The sequence below is a fragment of the Delphinus delphis genome, chromosome 3, assembly GCF_949987515.2.
Source record: "Delphinus delphis chromosome 3, mDelDel1.2, whole genome shotgun sequence".
Lineage (NCBI taxonomy): Eukaryota > Metazoa > Chordata > Mammalia > Artiodactyla > Delphinidae > Delphinus > Delphinus delphis.
In genome coordinates this window covers 18048486-18066794 of record NC_082685.1, presented here as the reverse complement: position 1 = coordinate 18066794, position 18309 = coordinate 18048486, and the positions used below count along the sequence as shown (strand labels likewise).

Genomic DNA, 18309 nt, shown 5'->3' with positions numbered 1-18309 from the left:
AGAGTCACTGGCTTGATGTGCCGCTTACATCTTTATGAATGGTGCTGTGTGGGCACACCAGGCCGGGGGTTTCATCCTGCAGACACGGTGTGGGGTGGGCTTTGGCTGCGGGGACAGAGTAGGCTGAACAAGGCACTGAGGATGGTGGGACACCAGGGTGGTGGTCAGGGGAAGCTGGGTGGGCCAACACCTTACCATGCCTCCCAGTGAAGTTCTGAGCTTCTAGGGGTGAGTAGGGCCTGTTCTCCCTGTGCCTCGAGGGCCAGGCAGTCATCACGGGCACTGCAGCTGAAGGGTGGGGGGCATGTGACCTTCTGTCTTTCAGCACTGCTTTAAAGGACACTGCATCTGGCTGACACCTGACATCCTCAAGCGAGATGGCAACTGGGGCGCCTGGAGTCCCTTCGGCTCCTGCTCACGTACCTGCGGCACAGGTGTGAAGTTCAGGACCCGTCAGTGCGACAACCCACAGTGAGTTGGCCCTGATGTTTCCTAGCCTTCCTCGGTGGCAGCTGCAGTCCCCAAGGGCCCTTGCTAGCCAACCCTATCCTGCAAGACCCCTGCGGATGTCAGTTCTGGAGACGATGTGAGGGCAGGCAGCTCTGGCCCCTTCTCATCTTCCTGGGAGGGACTGAGACTTAGAGAGTGGAGGGCTCATGCCACATAGCCTGCTGGGGCCAGAGCCAGCTCTGGAGACTTGGAAACCTGGTCTTCTGACCTGGTGGCCTAGGGCCATTCCTCCCACTTGGCCTGCATCCTACTCTAGACACCGACCTCCTCTGCTCTTCTTGGTTGAGGGCATCAGGAATAGGAGGTGAGGGCTTCCCTGGTGGCGCAGTGGTTGAGAGTCCGCCTGCCGATGCAGGGGAAGCGGGTTCATGCCTCAGTCTGGGAGGATCCCACATGCCTCGGAGCGGCTGGGCCCATGAGCCATGGCCGCTGAGCCTGCGTGTCCGGAGCCTGTGCTCCGCGACGGGAGAGGCCACAACAGTGAGAGGCCCGCGTACCACACACACACACACACAAAAAAAAAAAAAAGAATAGGAGGAGGAACAGAGATGGGGCAATGGGGTTAAAGAGGAGGGCTCTCTCGGGCCCCAGGATGCCGGGAGCCTGAGCAGGAGAGCAGCTGTTTGCAATCAGGCAAGAGGCAGGGTCAGTGACATGCCACCCATTCCCAGCTGCCCAGGGGAGAAACAGCCTGGAGAGGCTGCCTGAAGGCCCGCTGGATTCCCATCTCCAACCATGCTCCCCATCCTGCCTCCCAGGCAGGCCCCATCCCCTGTGCTATCCTCAGAGCTCCCCTAGGGCTATTACACTTGCCTCAAGATGAGATTGACAAGACAAGAAGTTAGAAGCTCAGAGGCTACAGTGTGCTGGGTGAGGACTTCCAGGTTCTGGTCCAGGGTGCGCAGTCAGAAGAGCAGATCTGGCCTGACAACCCCTCTCTCCCCCCACCAGGCCCTGACTCCTCGTGGTGTCTGATGCTGGGCTCTTGGGGTCCAGGGGACTCACCCCCAGGTCTGGCCCTGGGGGAGATCATGCAGGTTCTGGGTGCTCTATGTTCTGTCCCTCCCCACCTGCGCACTCTAGGGATTTTCTTACCCCTCTGGCTGGTTCAGCCTTCTTGGTGGCAGCAAGGGACAGGGGCAGCAGTGACGTGAGCAAAACGGCCAGAACTGCCTGCCATTCCATCTGTTCACAAACACCGTTGGGCCTGGAGAGTAGCTAACCCCTGGTCAGTGCCAGCATTCCGTGCACATCAGTGACCATCAGACAACACAGATGCGCCACACAGAGCTCTGAGCACGGTTCATTTATGCCAGCCTCAATTGCATCTGTGGGGAATACGCACAGCTGCAGCGCCCAGAGCATTTCAGAACCCACAGGCCCCACAGCAATGCCAGTGAGCCCCGTGGGCCTCCCCTTTCACGTGTCCTCCTGAAGATGACAGCTGGGCCTTATGCTGCCCCATCTTTAGTTGCTGCTCCCTGGCTCAGTAGCTTTTCCTGGGACACTGTGGCCAGTGTGAAGACTCCTGAGGTTCCCAGCTGGGCCCCCGCTCACTGGATTGAGTTCCCTCTGTGTTCTTTGCCTCGCCACTCTTTTGATTGCAGAACTGCAAACAGTCTACAGCATGAGCTCAAGCTCTTCAATTTCTCTTCCTCCCTGGCCTCCCCTGAATTCTCCAACTCACATTCTCTTGGAATTATCATGGATTTCCATTTGAATCTGTATGGCTCCTGTCTGGGCTGGCCGGGGCTCCAGCGACAGCCCGACCCCTTCCTGCTTTTTCCTGCTGCACGATGCCCCTGGGCTCCCCAACCTACACCCAGGGCTGCACCCCCTCCTGGTGATGCTCTGGTTGGTATTGTCATTGGTCTGTGGTCCCATCAGTGGCCCTGGTGTAAATCTCAAAATCACCCTTTCTTTCATGGTCCCCATCAAACACTGAGGCTTCTTGGTTCTTTCTCCACAGATTTCTCAGATTGTTATTTCCACCGACTTCCCCTGAGAACATGGCACTGTGCAAGGAGCCTCATGGAAGCCAGCCCCTTCCATCATTCACTCTACAGTGCTATATGCTATACATCCATCATCACAGCAGAACATGACTTTTGCCCAAGTCTCAGGGGGGGGCCTTGGGTTCTGCTTGGCTGAAGCTCCCCAGCTCCTCCCAGGGTGCTGGCCTGCCACACCCCATCACCCTGCCTGCCATGGGCACCTGTTGGCCACCAGCTGGTGCCTTTCCTGTGGGGTTAGTGCTTTGTGGACTGCTGGTGTTCTCAACAAAGTAAGGAAATTACAGAAACACGGCCCAAGTTTTCTTGAGGTGGAGGAAAGCTGGAGATGGAGTGTCCGCTGTGTACCTGACACTTGTTAAGAACACTTGTAACAAGATTCCACTACTTCAGAATTGCTCTGAGTTCCCAGCGTGTGTGAGGCCCAGGCCCAGGCCCAGATGTAGGGGAGCTCACGCAGCTCCACCACCCTGGGGCTTATGGCCGGAGGCACAGCAGAACCTAAACACCCTGTTACAGCTCACTGTTGGTTCACCGCCACAGCTACAGGAGCTGGGATGGGGGTGGGGGGTGCACAGGGGCTGAGTAGATGCTCCCTTCCCATGGGGCCCCCGAGAGAGGATTACCAGTGCCTTCTACAGTGATGATCCAAGGCCCTGGAGGCTGGGGGATAGCCCAGGTCCTGCGGCTGGGACAAGGCAAGGCCGCGTCCCTTCACTCAGCAGAGCTGCCCCCTGACCCCCAAGGATCATGGATTCCCCCCAGATCCCACAAGTGGCACCCCGTGTGCTGGCCTCTTCCTGGCACCGAGCTGCAAGGCCTTTCTGCTTTCTCCTCCAGCCCAGCCAATGGGGGCCGCACCTGCTCAGGCCTTGCCTACGATTTCCAGCTCTGCAACTCCCAGGACTGCCCTGACGCCCTGGCTGACTTCCGTGAGGAGCAGTGCCGGCAATGGGACCTATACTTCGAGCATGGTGACGCCCAGCACCACTGGCTGCCCCACGAGCACCGGGATGGTGAGCCCTAAGGGGAGTGAGCGTTCAGTGTACAGGCCAGGGCTCACTGGACCACTGATTCTGCATGGGCATGCCAGCAGAGTCCACCCTGGGCAGGGTGGCTGCCGGCTTGGGGCTCACGGCAGGACTACAATCCCAGAAGAGCCAGACAACTGCACCTGGCCAAGGAGGCAGCGAAGAGGGCGGGGCCCAGCTGGCCCCAGGCTCCTGTGCTCGCCACCCAGTGGGCAAGGCTAGCGTTGCACCTTTACCCTGGCTCAGCCGTGAGGCGGAGGGCAGGGGAGGAGCCTGCCAAGGAATCGGGTTACTTCTGACCTCTCATCTTTCAGTGGGAGCTCTCAGTTCCAAGTGACTTGAACTGGTTTAAGCATCAAAAGGCATTTGTTGGCTCCTAGAACTGAAAAGTCTGGTAGTTTCGAGCATGAGAGTGTTTATATTTCATTTGGGTCCCCCTCCCACTAAATGATGGAGAAACACAGTTTCTGTTCCTTCCAGGCATTGGGCAGAGGAGGGGAGTGGGGACTGGGGCATGCTCTGCTGTCTCCATCACCCCATGCGTGTCACACCGGCTGAGCACCTGTTGCAAGCCCCACGTGTGCATTCAAAGAGGCGGTGCCGGAGCAGACAGATCCCCCTCTCAGAGCGAGGCTTTGGTCTGGCGAAAAATCAAATAATGACGTGGTGTCATAGTGACCACGGAGGTAAATGCTGAGAAGGGAAGGTGCCAGAGACCCGAGACTGAATCAGGGGGCATCTCATTTGGGGTTTCAGAGGTTGACTGAAAAGGGTCTCCAGGTAGAGACCTGGCAAACAGCCATTTTCCCTTCCCCTCGATATGGGGGTCTCTGGGCAGGGCCTCGGGAATCTGAGACCTGGCTGCACCAACAACAGCCTGGCTCAGTTGGGAAAAGCTCTTCCTAAGTCCCACACAACAGGGTCACGAAGGGGGTTGCAGTTATCTGCCCCCTTTCGCTTTCTCTCCTGGCCCAGGGCAGGCATGTAGGGGGCTGGGTGAATCATAAGAAGACCCTCCTGGGTGAGAGTTTCTCCTTGCAGGGTGCTTCCCTTTAGCAAACTTGGGAAGGAAACTGCAAGCAAAGTGAGCGGTGCAGCTGGCCCTCCTCACCAACACCCCACTGCTTCCCTTTCAGCCAAAGAGAGATGCCACCTCTACTGTGAGTCCAAGGAGACTGGGGAGGTGGTGTCCATGAAGCGCATGGTGCATGATGGGACGCGCTGTTCTTACAAGGACGCCTTCAGCCTCTGCGTGCGCGGGGACTGCAGGGTGAGTGCCACGAGGCCAGTGCGGTGCCACAGGAGCAGGGGCAGCCGCAGCTCACGGCCTCCGCTTTTTGGGGCTTTGGGAGGATTCACTGAGGTTGAGCTTGCAAAGTGTTGCAAACAGCATCTAGATCAGGGCAGGCTCTCAGCAAATGTTGGTTCCCACCCCCTGCTCCCTGCTGCCCCGCTCCATGACAAGCGTTCTCAGACTCGAGTCTGAGGAACCACCTGAGGAGCTTGGGGCTCCACCTCAGAGATTCTGCTTACGTAGGTTGAGGCTGTGGCCCAGAGCATGAGTTTTACCAGTTTTACCAGGTGATCTTGATGCACATGGTCCCTGGGGGACCCCTTGTGAAGCACTGCCATGTCCTTGCACTCCTCTGGGCACTGGACAGCTTACCCTCGATCAGGGTGGCCCACCATGGCTCTCGTTGGTTTGGCTCTTTGTAGAAATGCCCTGCTGTGTTTTCTGTTACTTTATTGTCTTTGGCTTCGATCTTAGGCTGTTACAAGAGACAACTGTGGGGCACACTCGGCATAAAATAGTAACATGAGTGCAGAACTGGCCCGTCCCCTAGAAATACCTGGAAGCCTCTGTGTAGATGAAACTGATTGTAGGTGTCCGAGAGGCTGATTGTCATCTCACCTTCCTGAGAAACGAGCATCCTCAGGATGTCCCTGGCAAAGAGCCTGGCAGAATGCCACAGGGCCCCTGGCGGAGACGGGTGAGGCTGGAAGAGCAGGGAGGTGGGGTGTGGAGTAGCTGGAGGCAAGCTCAGGGATTCTCTCCAACCACGTGATTTCAGTAGGACTGCAGCCAGCAGGGGGGGCAGGCCATACAGTCTGCTCACACTCCAAACACTCAGCCAAATACTTAAGGACAGCAGTGTCTCCCCTGTACCTGAGGGGTTCTAATTGATGGAGGTGACCAAATGATGACACAGAGAAGTCAGTGCCATTGAAAGAAGAACTGATTACTTACATCTCCTGAGGGAAGGGTATGGCATGCTGTGCAGGGCCACATGGAGAAGCACCAGATTCAGCTGCGAGGCAGAGGGAGCAGGAGAAAGTCTGGGCCAAAGCTTTTATTGGGGTTTCCATGGGAAAGGCAAGGCAAGCAGAGTAAACAGCTTGGGATTGGCCAGTTTGAATAATTCTGGCAGGAGTGGTCTCTAGATTCCTGGTATCTGACCCTGGGATGATTTAGGGCAGAGACATATTGGCTTAGTGTGTGAGAGTTTGATAAAGGGAGGAATCAGTTGGTTTGTGTATGAAAGGTGTGCTTCCATTGCTGTCCCTAAGAACTGACTAGCTCTTCTTGACTAGCAAGATTTTTAAGATGTCAAAACATCATAACACACAGAAAATATTAAAAACTCTGATTAAGAGAGGCCGTGGCGTGGGAAACATCTAGTAGTGGAAGTAGCTTTAGATGGCAGCTGTGCGTATGGTACAAACATAACAGGGAAGTAGGAACACTAATTCACCCTCTTGGTTAGTGGACGTGTCTAGAGCTTCACTCCTGACATTGACAACTGGAGAAGAATAGGGTATTTCATTAATTAATGGTGACTTTGAACAGATAACAGTAGAATGATAGAGTTTTGCATAATTAGAAAATGTTTACATTTATATATGGTCACATTGCAAAAGTTAGAAAACAAAGGAGACAGAAAGAACGAAAACACACAAAGGAAATGGGAGTGATAAGATAAAATGTAGGAGTCCTCACAATACATGTGAATGTGAAACTCTTAAAAGAATCTAATATCCAAGTGGATGCTGTCAATGAGAGAACATCAAAACACAATGACTCAGGAAGCTTCAAAGAGAAATGATAGCAAAAGACATGGCAGGAGAATAAAGACACACACACATACACACACACACACACCACACACACACAGAGCAGGGAATCAAGAATTAAATGAGGCCATAAAGATTCTGATTCCAATCCCAGTTTGGGGTATTTTCCCCTACCTGTCCAACAAGCAATTCTCTGACACCAGCTGGATGTTGTGGGCTGAAAAAAATTGCATAATGTGAGAGATGTTAGTTAAGTTTTATTTGGGGCAAAATGAGGACTATAGCTCTGAGGAGCTGCTCCAAAGAGGTAAGCGGAGGTCAGTATTATATGTGGTTTTAGTGAAAGCGGGTGCGTGCGGTCAAGCACACATCGTGGCGGAGGCTTGCTGCTGGTCACCAGGAGCAGATGTCACCATTAATGATTTTGGTGCTTTCTTAGATAGAAGATGCAAGAATTTATGGGTTCATAAAATCTTCTCCTGAAAATATCTAACTCTCTGAAGGCCTGTTCTGCCAGTTTTTCCCAGAGCACAAGAGTGCCTCATTCCTGATCTCCACCCTGAACTTTCTGGTGCGTTGAAGGTCAGCGACTGCAGTGGCTAGTGACCTAATCCTTGTAGAAGCAGAAGGCAAGTGCCAATTTTTAGTTGGCAGTGTCCTAAAATTTAACTCAGTTCTGACACTACCTACCCAGAGATAGCATCAGATCCCACAAGTTAAGGCCTCCGTCCTATAAGACGGCCCCCTGCCTTCAGATGCCAATCACAAGTCCAGGTTGTCACCTGTGCTTCTGATTAACAGGCTGTAGACTGGAGGTTCCAACAACCCCTTCCTTGGGTTCAATTAATTTGCTAGAGTGACTCTTAGACCTCAAAAAACAGTGACTAGATTACCAGTTTATTATAGAGGGATATAGCTCAGGAACAGGCAGATGGAAGATGCTTAGGGTAAGGTATGTAGGAAGGAATGGAGCTTCCAGGCCCTTCCAGAGCATGCTGCTGTCCCCAAATCTCTATGTGTTCACCAACCCAGAAGCTCTCCAAACCCCACCCTTTTGGGTTGTTATGGAGACTTCATTACAGGCATGACTGACTAAATAATGGGTCACTGACCACCTACTCAACCCCCCCCATAAAGACAGCTTTATGGCTCTCACCACAGAAAATTCCAAGGGTTTTAGGAGGTCTAGCCAGAAACTGGATGAAGACCAAATATATATATATATATATATATATATATATATATATATATATATATATATATCATAAATCACAATATCACAACTGCCCTGGCTGGACAGGAGGTTCTCCCCTCCCTCCCTTCCTCTCCCTCCTCCCCTCTTTCTCTTCCCTCCTCCTCAGCATCAGCTTCATCCTTCAGGCAACGTGTGACTGTTTACAAGGACCATATCCTCTCATCTGGGCAACAGCCCTGGCAGGCCTTGCTGCTCTGACTCCATGTCACAAATGTGGAAACAAACTCGAAGTTTCTCTGAGACTGCATTGCCAGGAAGTGGCTCTGTAGCCCCTTCATAGTCTAGAGACCCTGCCCTCAAAGGTTTTTGTAAGACAAAAGTCAGAAATCAAAGAGCAAGACTAACAGAATATTGTGAAGCAATAAAAAAAATTTTTAAAGTGTGTATTTTAAAAAAGCAAAAATAAAATACGAAAAAGATGTATCAAAAAAAATAAATAAACCAAAGAGCAAAGGGAAAGGAAGCAGTCTCACAAGAGGCGGTGATAGGCGGATCCTGAAGGGTGAATTGGCTCTGGGCTTCCTGGCAGCCAGGGCAAAGAGGGAAACCTGTGGTGCTATGGTGCACTCAGATCAGACAGCGAGCAGACCAGCTAGGAGGAGAGGTTGTCTTCCCTGCTGAGTGTGGTCATGGATATGAAAGTGGCCTCAGGCAGTGTGTTCAGACCCAGGGTCTGCTCCCCGCAGAGCTCTGGGGCCCTGGGAATGGTGTGCTATCGGCAGGGCTATAGAGAGTAACAGAACCGGAATTTGTTACTGCCTCTGCCAGGTGGCCCTGGGCAAGGAACGTCCCTGCTCTGTGTGGAACAATTTTCAATACTAGAGTGGACAGTGTTGAGAGGATTGGTTGAGAGAATGAAGGCAAAAGTGTTCCTACCAACTCCTGTCACCTCCTTCCCAGACACCCCGAGACAGACTGAAGAGGACATCGTTCCTGGGGGCAGTGTGAGGGAGGGACATCTTGGCCTAAGCTTTGGGTGCGAGCCATGGAGGGACCGCCTCTGGGGCTGCGCTGCATGGACAGCCGGGAGAAGGGGCAGAGGCCATGTCTGATATGTCCATTAGGACACCAGCGTGCTGTGGCAGGGCAGCTTCAGGACCAGGCCCTGTTTAGGCTATACAGAGCCCTCCACAGGTCACACTGTCCAGACAAGTGGATGAGTGAGGGGGAAAGGCTGGTCCTTGGGTGGGCACACAGGGTCTGTCTTGCTCCAAAGCCCCCTCTCCTTCCCCTGCATCAGGAACTGCTAAGAAGGGGTGCCCTGACCTGGGCTGTGGAGGGAACAGGTAGGGAGAGGGAGTCTCGAGTGTACACTGCACCTCCCCACCCCTCTGCAGAAGGTAGGCTGCGACGGGGTGATCGGCTCCAGCAAGCAGGAGGACAAGTGTGGTGTGTGTGGAGGGGACAATTCCCACTGCAAGGTGGTCAAGGGCACATTCACACGCTCGCCCAAGAAGCTCGGTGAGTGCGCCCCTCCCTCCCCCTTCCCAGGGCACCCAGGCCTGAATGTCTACAGCACCTGGCCGGGTGGCTCTGACCGGGTTCTCAGATGTTTGCGGGAGAGGGGGTGTAAGTCTGGGAGGGTGAGGTGGAGAGAGAATCAGGTCAGGGGCAGCTGCGCCAGGCCCCAGGGTGGGCAGGGACAGGGACAATGCCAGGGTATATGTGCACAGGGTGGGTCTTAGAAGTCTTTACTTGAGGGCACCCTCCCCAGCCCTCCAAGGCTTTCCGGTCGCCAGCTGGCCTCCCTTGCTTGCTACCCCCAGCCACCTGTCAGCAGGACTTTGATGGGCTGTCAGTGCAGCCTGTGGCCTAGGGACATGTAAGCCTGTCCCCACAGGGCCACAGGATGGGGCTGGGGAACTTGGGGTCCCTGGCCAAGGTGGGCTCTGGGAAAACAGACCGCTTGGTGAGCCTCCTTCCACAGTGGTACCTCCGTCTGGCTTCGGTGCTCTGGGTGGGCTTGCAGCAGCGGACTGCTCTACCTCTGTCCAAAATGGTGAGAAGCCACTTTGGTTCACCTCTTTTGGAAGAAGGCCATGGGACAAACCTGCCAGACTCCACTCAGAGCTGGTGCCAGGGTGCCAGGAGCTGACCTTCTGCATCGCCCCACGTGAGCAGGCTGTCTTCAGTTTGCGGATTAAGCCGCCGAGGTCCAGGGAGGGCAAGCAGCTTGCTGAAGGCCTCCCTCCTGGATGTGGCATCTTAGCTCCGTGCCCAGGTGTGACTCCAGGCACACTCACGAGGACGCCCACTAAGTTTTCAATGGAGGAGGCTGAAGGAGCCCCTGGATTTGAAGATGAGCAAAGGGCTGTGGCTGGCTGGGATGTGCTAGCTTTCCCGTGGACCCCTCTCTGGGTGGGCAGTCAGAGCCCATAAAACACTGGGGGCTCTGGAACCACCTTCAAGGGCAAGGCCCTCCTGGCATTGTCTGCATTCGACGGCCTCTCCCTTCTCATTTGGCTTTGTCTCCCCACATCCCAACAAAGGTTACATCAAGATGTTTGAGATCCCGGCAGGAGCCAGACACCTGCTTATCCAGGAGGCAGACACCACCAGCCACCACCTGGGTGAGTGTCGGAGCCCAGGCAGTGCGGTGAATCTGCAGCCTGACTCTTCCAGGGATCAGGGGCCCAGCTGAGAGGCGTGGCTGCAGCCCCATCTCCCCTGTCTCTGGCCTGGCCCACCTGGTGGACGTCTCCTGGAGTCATTTCCCAATGGAGAGGCCAGGGGTTGGGATCAGAGGGCTTCCCTGGCAGCAGCTGTGGAGGGACATGTGTTTAAAACATGCCACACCTCCCCACCCTAAGTCCATCTCGAGGCCAAGGGGGAAGCCCTCTGTCCACTGGAAGGCAGGCAAGGTCCTTAAGCAGCGGCTGCTAAGGCCAGCTTGTAGATGGGCTTCTATGACGTATTTGCATTTTTTCATTTAGTTTCATTTTAAATTCAAGTGATTCTTTTGGAATAGGGATTCCTGGCATCTGTTGAAAATTTGGATGTTCTAACAACTCTGAGTGCCCCCTTCTCACATGGCAGCCCCCTGTGGGGCTGCGCTCCTCCAGGCTGCCTAGGGCTCCTCAAAGGGGCTTCACCCATCCATGCCCCCCACCAAGATGTAAGGCCGAAGGAGGAAGTGAAGTAGGAAGTAGGTCACTGAGGGGACCCCATACAAGTCTCTTCCTCCAATTTGGGCCCTGACCTTCCTCCCTGTGCCCTGGAGGCCAGACTGGGTCAGGGGCTCCATGACTGCCTCCATCTGGCCCCCGCCACTGACGCGAGACAGACAACCACTCTTTTTAATATGAATTTTTCTTTCTTCCTTATTTTAAGAGGAGACTTTATGTTGCTATCCCAAAATGCAAAGCCAGTGGCACTTGCCTTCAGTAGAAGGCAAATATGAAAGTTGATCCCTGAAAAAAAAGACACTTCTATCTAAACACTGTTTCCTGCTCTCCCTGCACAAGAGGAGGGAGGGTTATTGACAAGCTGAGGACCTCCTGGCGCCCGCTGAGGCTCTCAGGGGATTCCAGGAGACTTGTGAAGGGAATGATTTCCTAACTCTGTGATCCCATGATTTTTGTGCCCAGTCTGTGACACCACCTAAAATCTTCCAGCAGACCCCCAGCAGACACCTTCCGCTGTGGGAAGCGTGGGGCTTCCTGACCAGTGGATTCTCGGCTCCTAGACATTCTTTGTGGATGCCTAGTGGCCTGAGTGGTCCCCGGGCCAGGTCAGGCCTCTTTTGGTTGTAGGGAACTGGTGGGGACCCAGGCTGAGCCACAGTTACCAGCAGGGTAGGTAGGGAGACATATGGGACGTATGCTCACCCCAGGAAAGGAAGCCCTCACCCAGCCCTGTGCCCTGGTGTCCAGCAGATGCCCCTCACCCGGGGGGCTGGGACAGGGAGGGCAGTGGCTCTGAGAGCCCACTGAGTGTTCCAAGTAGACAGCAAGTAGGTGGCCTTGATGCCTGCCGAGTCCCTTGCCATGTAGCATCTCCTTCAGGGCCTGAGGAGCAGATCCAGGAAAGGGCCCTGGGCCTGGCAGAAGGGCAGGGTTAGAGGGAAACTTAGTTTTGGCTGAGAGACAAAGGGCAAGTCAGGTTCCCAAGGTGATTTGGACTGTCAGTGGGACTGACGGGCCCCTGGCAGAAGACAGCTGGGAGACGAGGGGCTCTGCTCCCTGTAACTCCCCCAACCTGTTCAAACCAGCATACCCTGCCAGCCTTCCCGCAGTTCTGCCCCTGGGTGACACTGGCTGTCTTCTGCCGTTCTCAGCCGTCAAGAACCTGGAAACAGGCAAGTTCATTTTAAATGAAGAGAATGACGTGGATCCCAACTCCAAATCCTTCATTGCCATGGGTGTGGAGTGGGAGTACCGGGATGAGGATGGCCGGGAGACGCTGCAGACCATGGGCCCCCTCCACGGGACCATCACTGTGCTGGTAAGTCGAGGCAGGGGCCAGGCCCACTGCGTCCTGGCTGCCCAGACAGGGGGCAAGTAGCTGCTAGGGAAGGGATGGAGGGGTGCCTGGGAACCCTGAGCCTCCCTGCATACTTCGGACCATGCTCTCAACGGCCTCTCTGGCCTGACTTTTGGACCAAGGGTCTCTATCTCTGTGTCAGAGCAAGGAACAGACATGGAGCCACCAGTTGGGCTCTGGGCCCTGTATCGACCCCTGGGTGACTAAAGACAAAATCCCCTGCAAGCGATTAGGTTTCCCCCTCTGGGTGACATTCATGACCACTTTTCATCATGCTTATTCATGTCTACCACTGTATCCAAACCCAGCCACTCTCTGGGGGTGAACAATGGGGCTCAGGAAATTGGACTGCTAGACCCAGGTCACACTAGACTTTGTCCCTGAACAGGACTGGACCCCAGGTCTCCTGAGTCCAGGACCACAGGCTGCTCCTGGTGATGGGAGTACAGAGGGGGCTTGATTTCCTGATTCACTTATTAAAAATTAACTTTAATTGCATACATAATACATTTTATCAGTAAAAAAAGTTAAAACACTACAGGTAAGGCTCAGATGACTTTTGCCCCTCCGTTAAGGTGAGCACACCATGGTTGGGTTCAGGCACCCGGACCCAGCGTCCCACACCAGAGTGCGCAGCTGTGGGGATGGGGTGTTTCATGTGCGCCGTGCTCTGCTCTGCTCACCTCGGCTGCATGTACTCTGCATCCCCAGAAACGCCTTTGGTGCCCTGCCTTTGTCAGTGCATATACAGTCAGGCTTCAGTATCTGCCATTTCTGTATTGGTAAATTCACCTACTGAAAGTATGTCTAATCCCAAAATCAGTACAGGCATACCTCAGGAGATACTGCAGGATCGGTTCCAGACCACTGCAGTAAAGTGAATATGGCAATAACGCAAGTCACGTGAAAGTTTTGGTTTCCCAGTGTGTGTGATAGCCTTAGGTCGAAGGAAAACAATGTACATACCTTGATTAAAAATACAAAGCAAAAAATCAGTTACAACAATAACATCAAAGATCACTGATCAGAGATCACCATAATAAAAGTAATAATAATGAAAAAGTTTGAAATATTGTGGGAATTACCAAAATGTGACCCAAAGACACAAAGTGAGTAAATCCTGTTGACAAATGGCACCAATAGACTTGCTGGATGTGGGGCTGCCACAAAAGTTTAATCTGTAAATAAACGGGGCTTCCCTGGTGGCGCAGTGGTTGAGAGTCCGCCTGCCGATGCAGGGGACACAGGTTCGTGCCCCGGTTCAGGAAGATCCCACATGCCGCGGAGTGGCTGGGCCTGTGAGTCATGGCTGCTGAGCCTGCGCGTCCGGAGCCTGTGCTCCGCAATGAGAGAGGCCACAACAGTGAGAGGCCCGCATACTGCAAAAAAGAAAAGAAACCCAAAAAAACGTAATATCTGCGAAGCGCAGTAAAACAAAGCGCCGTAAAGCAAGGTCTGCCTGTACTTGCAATGGAGCAGGGGAAAATGTGAGGAGGCGGAAACAGGCAAGGCTCTGCTTCTTGTTTCAGCTGCTACTGCAAACAAGCGTCTTTTTCACACTCTATTTACTGGCATGTTGTCCGCATTTTTGTGCTTTTGGGGGATGATTTCATTGTTTAAAATGGCCCCAAGCATGGGTCTGGTGTTCCTCTGATCAGGAAGCTGCAGGTTTACCCTAAGGAGAGAGCGCATGTGTTAGATGAGCTGCGTCCAGGCACAAGTAACCAGGTGCTGGCCGTGAGTTCAGTGTTAATGAATCAATGGCATGTACTAATTAAGGTGTCTTTAAACAGAAACGCACATAGAATAAGCTTATGCATTGACTGTTAATGAAACTGTCACGACCAGAGGTTCGCAGGCCCTGATGCCATGTTCCCCTGCGAGCAGCGGTTCAGTACTGGCAGATTCGGTGTTTGCCGGGACTTTCTAGAACCTGAGTACCGTGACTAATGAGACTTGGCCGCGCATGTTCCTCGGGCTGACTTTCCTAACCTGGTCGCCGAGGGAGGGTGGTGGTGGGCAGACACATTCACGTCCGTCTCCGGGGCAGGTCATCCCGCAGGGGGACGCCCGCATCTCGCTGACCTACAAATACATGATCCATGAGGACTCGCTCAATGTGGACGGCAACAATGTCCTGGAGGACAATTCCGTGGGCTACGAGTGGGCCCTGAAGAAGTGGTCTCCCTGCTCCAAGCCCTGCGGTGGAGGTGAGGGGCCTTCTCAGAGTTGGGGCCCCAGAGGAGGTCGGGGCCGAGCGGGAGGTGTCTCCTGGATGAGGAGCTTCCTAAGTCCATGGTCCCTGCTGACCGCCTGGCATGAGGGATGTGCCAGGTATGAGAACACTAGACCCAAACCAGTGACCTTTGCCTGGGTGACAAGGGCCTAGCCCCACTAGGGAGGTGCCAGAGGGTGGGCAGGAAGAGCAGGTGCTCAGGGCAGCCAGGGGGCATGTGTGGGGCTTGGATGACACCAGCACCCACCTGCATGGTGTGAGAGGGAGGTTCGGCCTGGCGGGAGGTTGCTGTGAGGGTGTGGCTTGGATGGATTACTGTGACACCACGAGGCAGGTCACAGGAAAGGCTCAGGCCATGCTGGAGACCAATGAAGAGGCCCCCTCTACAGAGATCCCTCCTAAGATCCCTCCTTTCCGAATGCAGAAAGGCCTTGCCTCCCTGGGGCAGGGCTGGGTGCAGAGAGGTCCCACCTGCTTTGGACCTCAAAGAGTCCACAGTTGGGTGGGACATAACAGACAGACAGGAAGTTCTGATCTGCTCAGTGTAGTCACTGCTCCTATGGGGCTGGAGGAGATAAAAGGCAGGAGAAGAGAGCTCAGCCTACAGGAGCAGGTGGCCAGGACAGAACTCCTTCAGGTGCCATGAAGTGTCCCACACCTAGACAACAGAGGGAGTTTGCCCAGTGGGCGGGGCACCCACTGCCAGGCCCAGGCAGATGGAGGGCTCATCTTCCAGTGCTCCTGCCTGGGCGGATGGCACCCCAGGCTTCCACTGAGCCTCCCGGCCCCCTGGATTTTATCAGCACATCCTGTTGAGTCTCCCTCCTGTGTATCTCTTGGACGCATCTGCTGTTACCATCTTCCCAGTCCTGGCACCATCCTCGCTACCCAGCTGGCCCCGTGTGTCCACTCTTGCCCTCAGAGTGACCTATTAAAGGGGCAGATCAGACCATACCCCTTTCTGTGATCACAGTTTTCAGCAGCTCCTTCTGCTCTTGGGATAAAAAACAAAATTCTCCTCATGGCCTCCAAGGTACAAGCAACTTGCTGACTTCTCACACTGCCGTTGGCACCCCCAACCCTTGCTCACTCAGCCCTGTCCACACTGGCCTTAAGTGCTTTTCCTGGACACGCCGTGCTCCTGCCTCAGGGCCTCTGCATAGGCCATCTCCTCCCCGGGGAGCCCCTTCCACCGCTTTCCCACTAAATCAGCACACCTCCATCCTCTGTTTCCCGGGACACACCCAGATGCCCAGGCTAGATCAGGCTGCCCAGTCATATTCTCTCATGTCTAACCCACTAGGCTGAGGTTTTGAGTCTTGGCACTGTTGACATTCTGGAGTCTATCATTTTCCAGTGTGGGGGGTAGTCCCGTGCATTGTAGGATGCTGAGCAACATCCCCAGCCTCTACCTGTTAGATGTCGGTGGCCTCTCCTCCCCCAGTTGTGACAACTAAGTGTCCCAGACATCGCCAGATGTCCCCGGGGCAAAATCTCCACCAGCTGAGAACTGCTACACTAGACTGGCTGGAGGAGCCTGGCAGGCTGTACTCCATGTTTAGCCAGGTCCTCAGAGCACATTAATTCAAGGTGGAGTAAATGACTAAACAATGGGAGAGGAAATAGAACCTTCCCTCCTGCCCCAGGAAGCCAGCCAAAGGGCAGGAGAGAAGGGGGCTACTCTCCCTGGCCTGTCACCCTCACTTGGCCTGGGATGCTGGGTAGACACCAGGCTAGATGTGTCCCTGCTCGACCCCCCCACCCCATTAGCAGGGCGGGGAGAACGGGGCTACGTGACCTGAGGAGCCACCCCTCCACGCCTGCTGGAGGGCCCATACTGTCCCACTGAGCCCCCTCGAGCTCTCGTCTTCAGGGTCCCAGTTCACCAAGTATGGCTGCCGCCGGAGGCTGGACCACAAGATGGTGCACCGAGGCTTCTGCGACTCCCTCTCGAAGCCTAAAGCCATCCGCCGGGCTTGCAACCCACAGGAGTGCTCCCAGCCCGTGTGAGTGCCAGGACTCCCCGGCCCCCAGCCCCACTAGAGGAGGGGAGGGAGAGCCCTGGGGCTCCTGTGAAGGGTGGTGCAGGATCGGGTTCCCTGGATGCTCTGAGCCTCACGTGCCCTGAGACGTTTGACAGATTCTTCCTCACTCACCACGTTCTATGGAGTCTAAGATGTTGCAGGCTGTGCAGTGCCCCCCTGCTTCAGACCTGCTAGACGGAAACAATAATGTGCATCTTAGAAATGACAACAAGTGGTAATGCTCAGATGGGGAAACTGAGGCTCCGAGGGTGCAGGGCTTGCTTCTGGTCCGGTGGTAGATGTTTCCCAAGCAGCTCATTCCAGAGGCTGAGGCCTTGGAATGGCCACAGCCATGACCCTTTGGCTCCGGGGTTTGACAGGGCTGCATTTCTGGGCCCAGGTTCCTTTTTCAGGACCCTGAGTGGGGAAGATGGTGGGTAAAAGGCAGGTGGGGGCCGTTCGGGGACAGGTGCTGAGTGTGTCCATGCTGCTGCCCGGAAGGGTTGGTGATGTCAGCGGAAGCTGAGGCCAGAGGGCAGAGCCAGGAGCCTAAGAGGAGACAGAGGCCGGCTGTCCATGGCCACATCCCAATCAGGATCTCCCAGCCGTGGGCATGCTTGGGGTTCATCGTCGGCAGGCCCTCAGGCGGGGGCCCAGCTAGCCTCCAGGGCACCTTCCTGACAGTAGGTAAAGATGCGCCTGGAGGAGCAGGCTGCCTTGCTTCTGTCCACCAGGGCCTCAGCCAGGGTGATTCTCCAGGGGCTGACCGTGTGCTGCTCTGCCCTGACAGGTGGGTCACGGGCGAGTGGGAGGCATGCAGTCAGAGCTGTGGGCGGACGGGCATGCAGGTTCGCTCTGTGCGCTGCGTTCAGCCCCTGCACAACAACACCACCCGCTCCGTGCACACCAAGCACTGCAATGACGCCCGACCCGAGGGCCGCCGGGCCTGCAACCGTGAGCTCTGTCCCGGTCGGTGGCGGGCCGGACCCTGGTCCCAGGTAAGCAGTGCCCCGGCCCTGTGTCCTCAGCCCCCAAACCAAGCTTGGGTGGGACTGAAGTGGCCAGGGCGTTGCACCTGGGCCTGGATGCAGTTCTTGCCCTGGGCCACATCCCGTAGGTCTCAGGGCACCCGTGGTTCCACATGGCTATGGGAAACTCAGTGGAATGTGTATCTTCACTCTGCAGGGTAGAGGCTCCCATGCTCCTGGGGACAGGACCCCCAGGAGACTGGGGACAGCCTGGGCTCCAGGAAACAAAGGGAAGCCTGGGCTTTTGTCTCTGGGGGCCAGAGGTGTGGCTAGAAGGCCGGTCAGACTTGCAGGAGGAAACACGGGCAAGGGAGGACTTAGACTTGGACTGGAAAGGATAGTCTCGGGCTGCAGGAGCCGTTCTGGGGTCAGGGCTGAGCTGATGTGAGCACTGACATCCAGCCCCCGGGCCTGGTGGGTCAGGAGTTGCCAGGACCAACCTTGGGCTCAAAGATTTGCTCAGAAGTTGCTGTAGTCATGGTTAGGCTTTATTACAATGAAAGCACACAGCGTAGAATCAGCACAGGGAAAAAGTGTTTCGGTGAAGTCTGGAGGAAACCAGGCACAAACATCTAGGTGCCCAGGATGTTCACTGGGGATCAGTCACGTAGGCATCAGGTGCCTGCGTGACTGACATCACTTACTGAAGCCCCAGACCC

At 55.0% G+C, this 18309-nt stretch overlaps 1 protein-coding gene across 1 annotated transcript in view; it reads left to right on the top strand.

Annotated features, from left to right (window-relative positions):
• The window catches only part of ADAMTS2 (ADAM metallopeptidase with thrombospondin type 1 motif 2), a 245389-nt gene that overhangs the window by 218524 nt on the left and 8556 nt on the right, over nucleotides 1-18309 (top strand). The window contains exons 11-19 of the mRNA XM_060008222.1: nucleotides 326-471; nucleotides 3363-3538; nucleotides 4690-4823; nucleotides 9218-9341; nucleotides 10370-10450; nucleotides 12157-12323; nucleotides 14413-14572; nucleotides 16472-16604; nucleotides 17413-17620. Coding sequence (XP_059864205.1) covers nucleotides 326-471; nucleotides 3363-3538; nucleotides 4690-4823; nucleotides 9218-9341; nucleotides 10370-10450; nucleotides 12157-12323; nucleotides 14413-14572; nucleotides 16472-16604; nucleotides 17413-17620 — 1329 coding nt within the window. The remainder of the gene's footprint in view (nucleotides 1-325; nucleotides 472-3362; nucleotides 3539-4689; nucleotides 4824-9217; nucleotides 9342-10369; nucleotides 10451-12156; nucleotides 12324-14412; nucleotides 14573-16471; nucleotides 16605-17412; nucleotides 17621-18309) is intronic.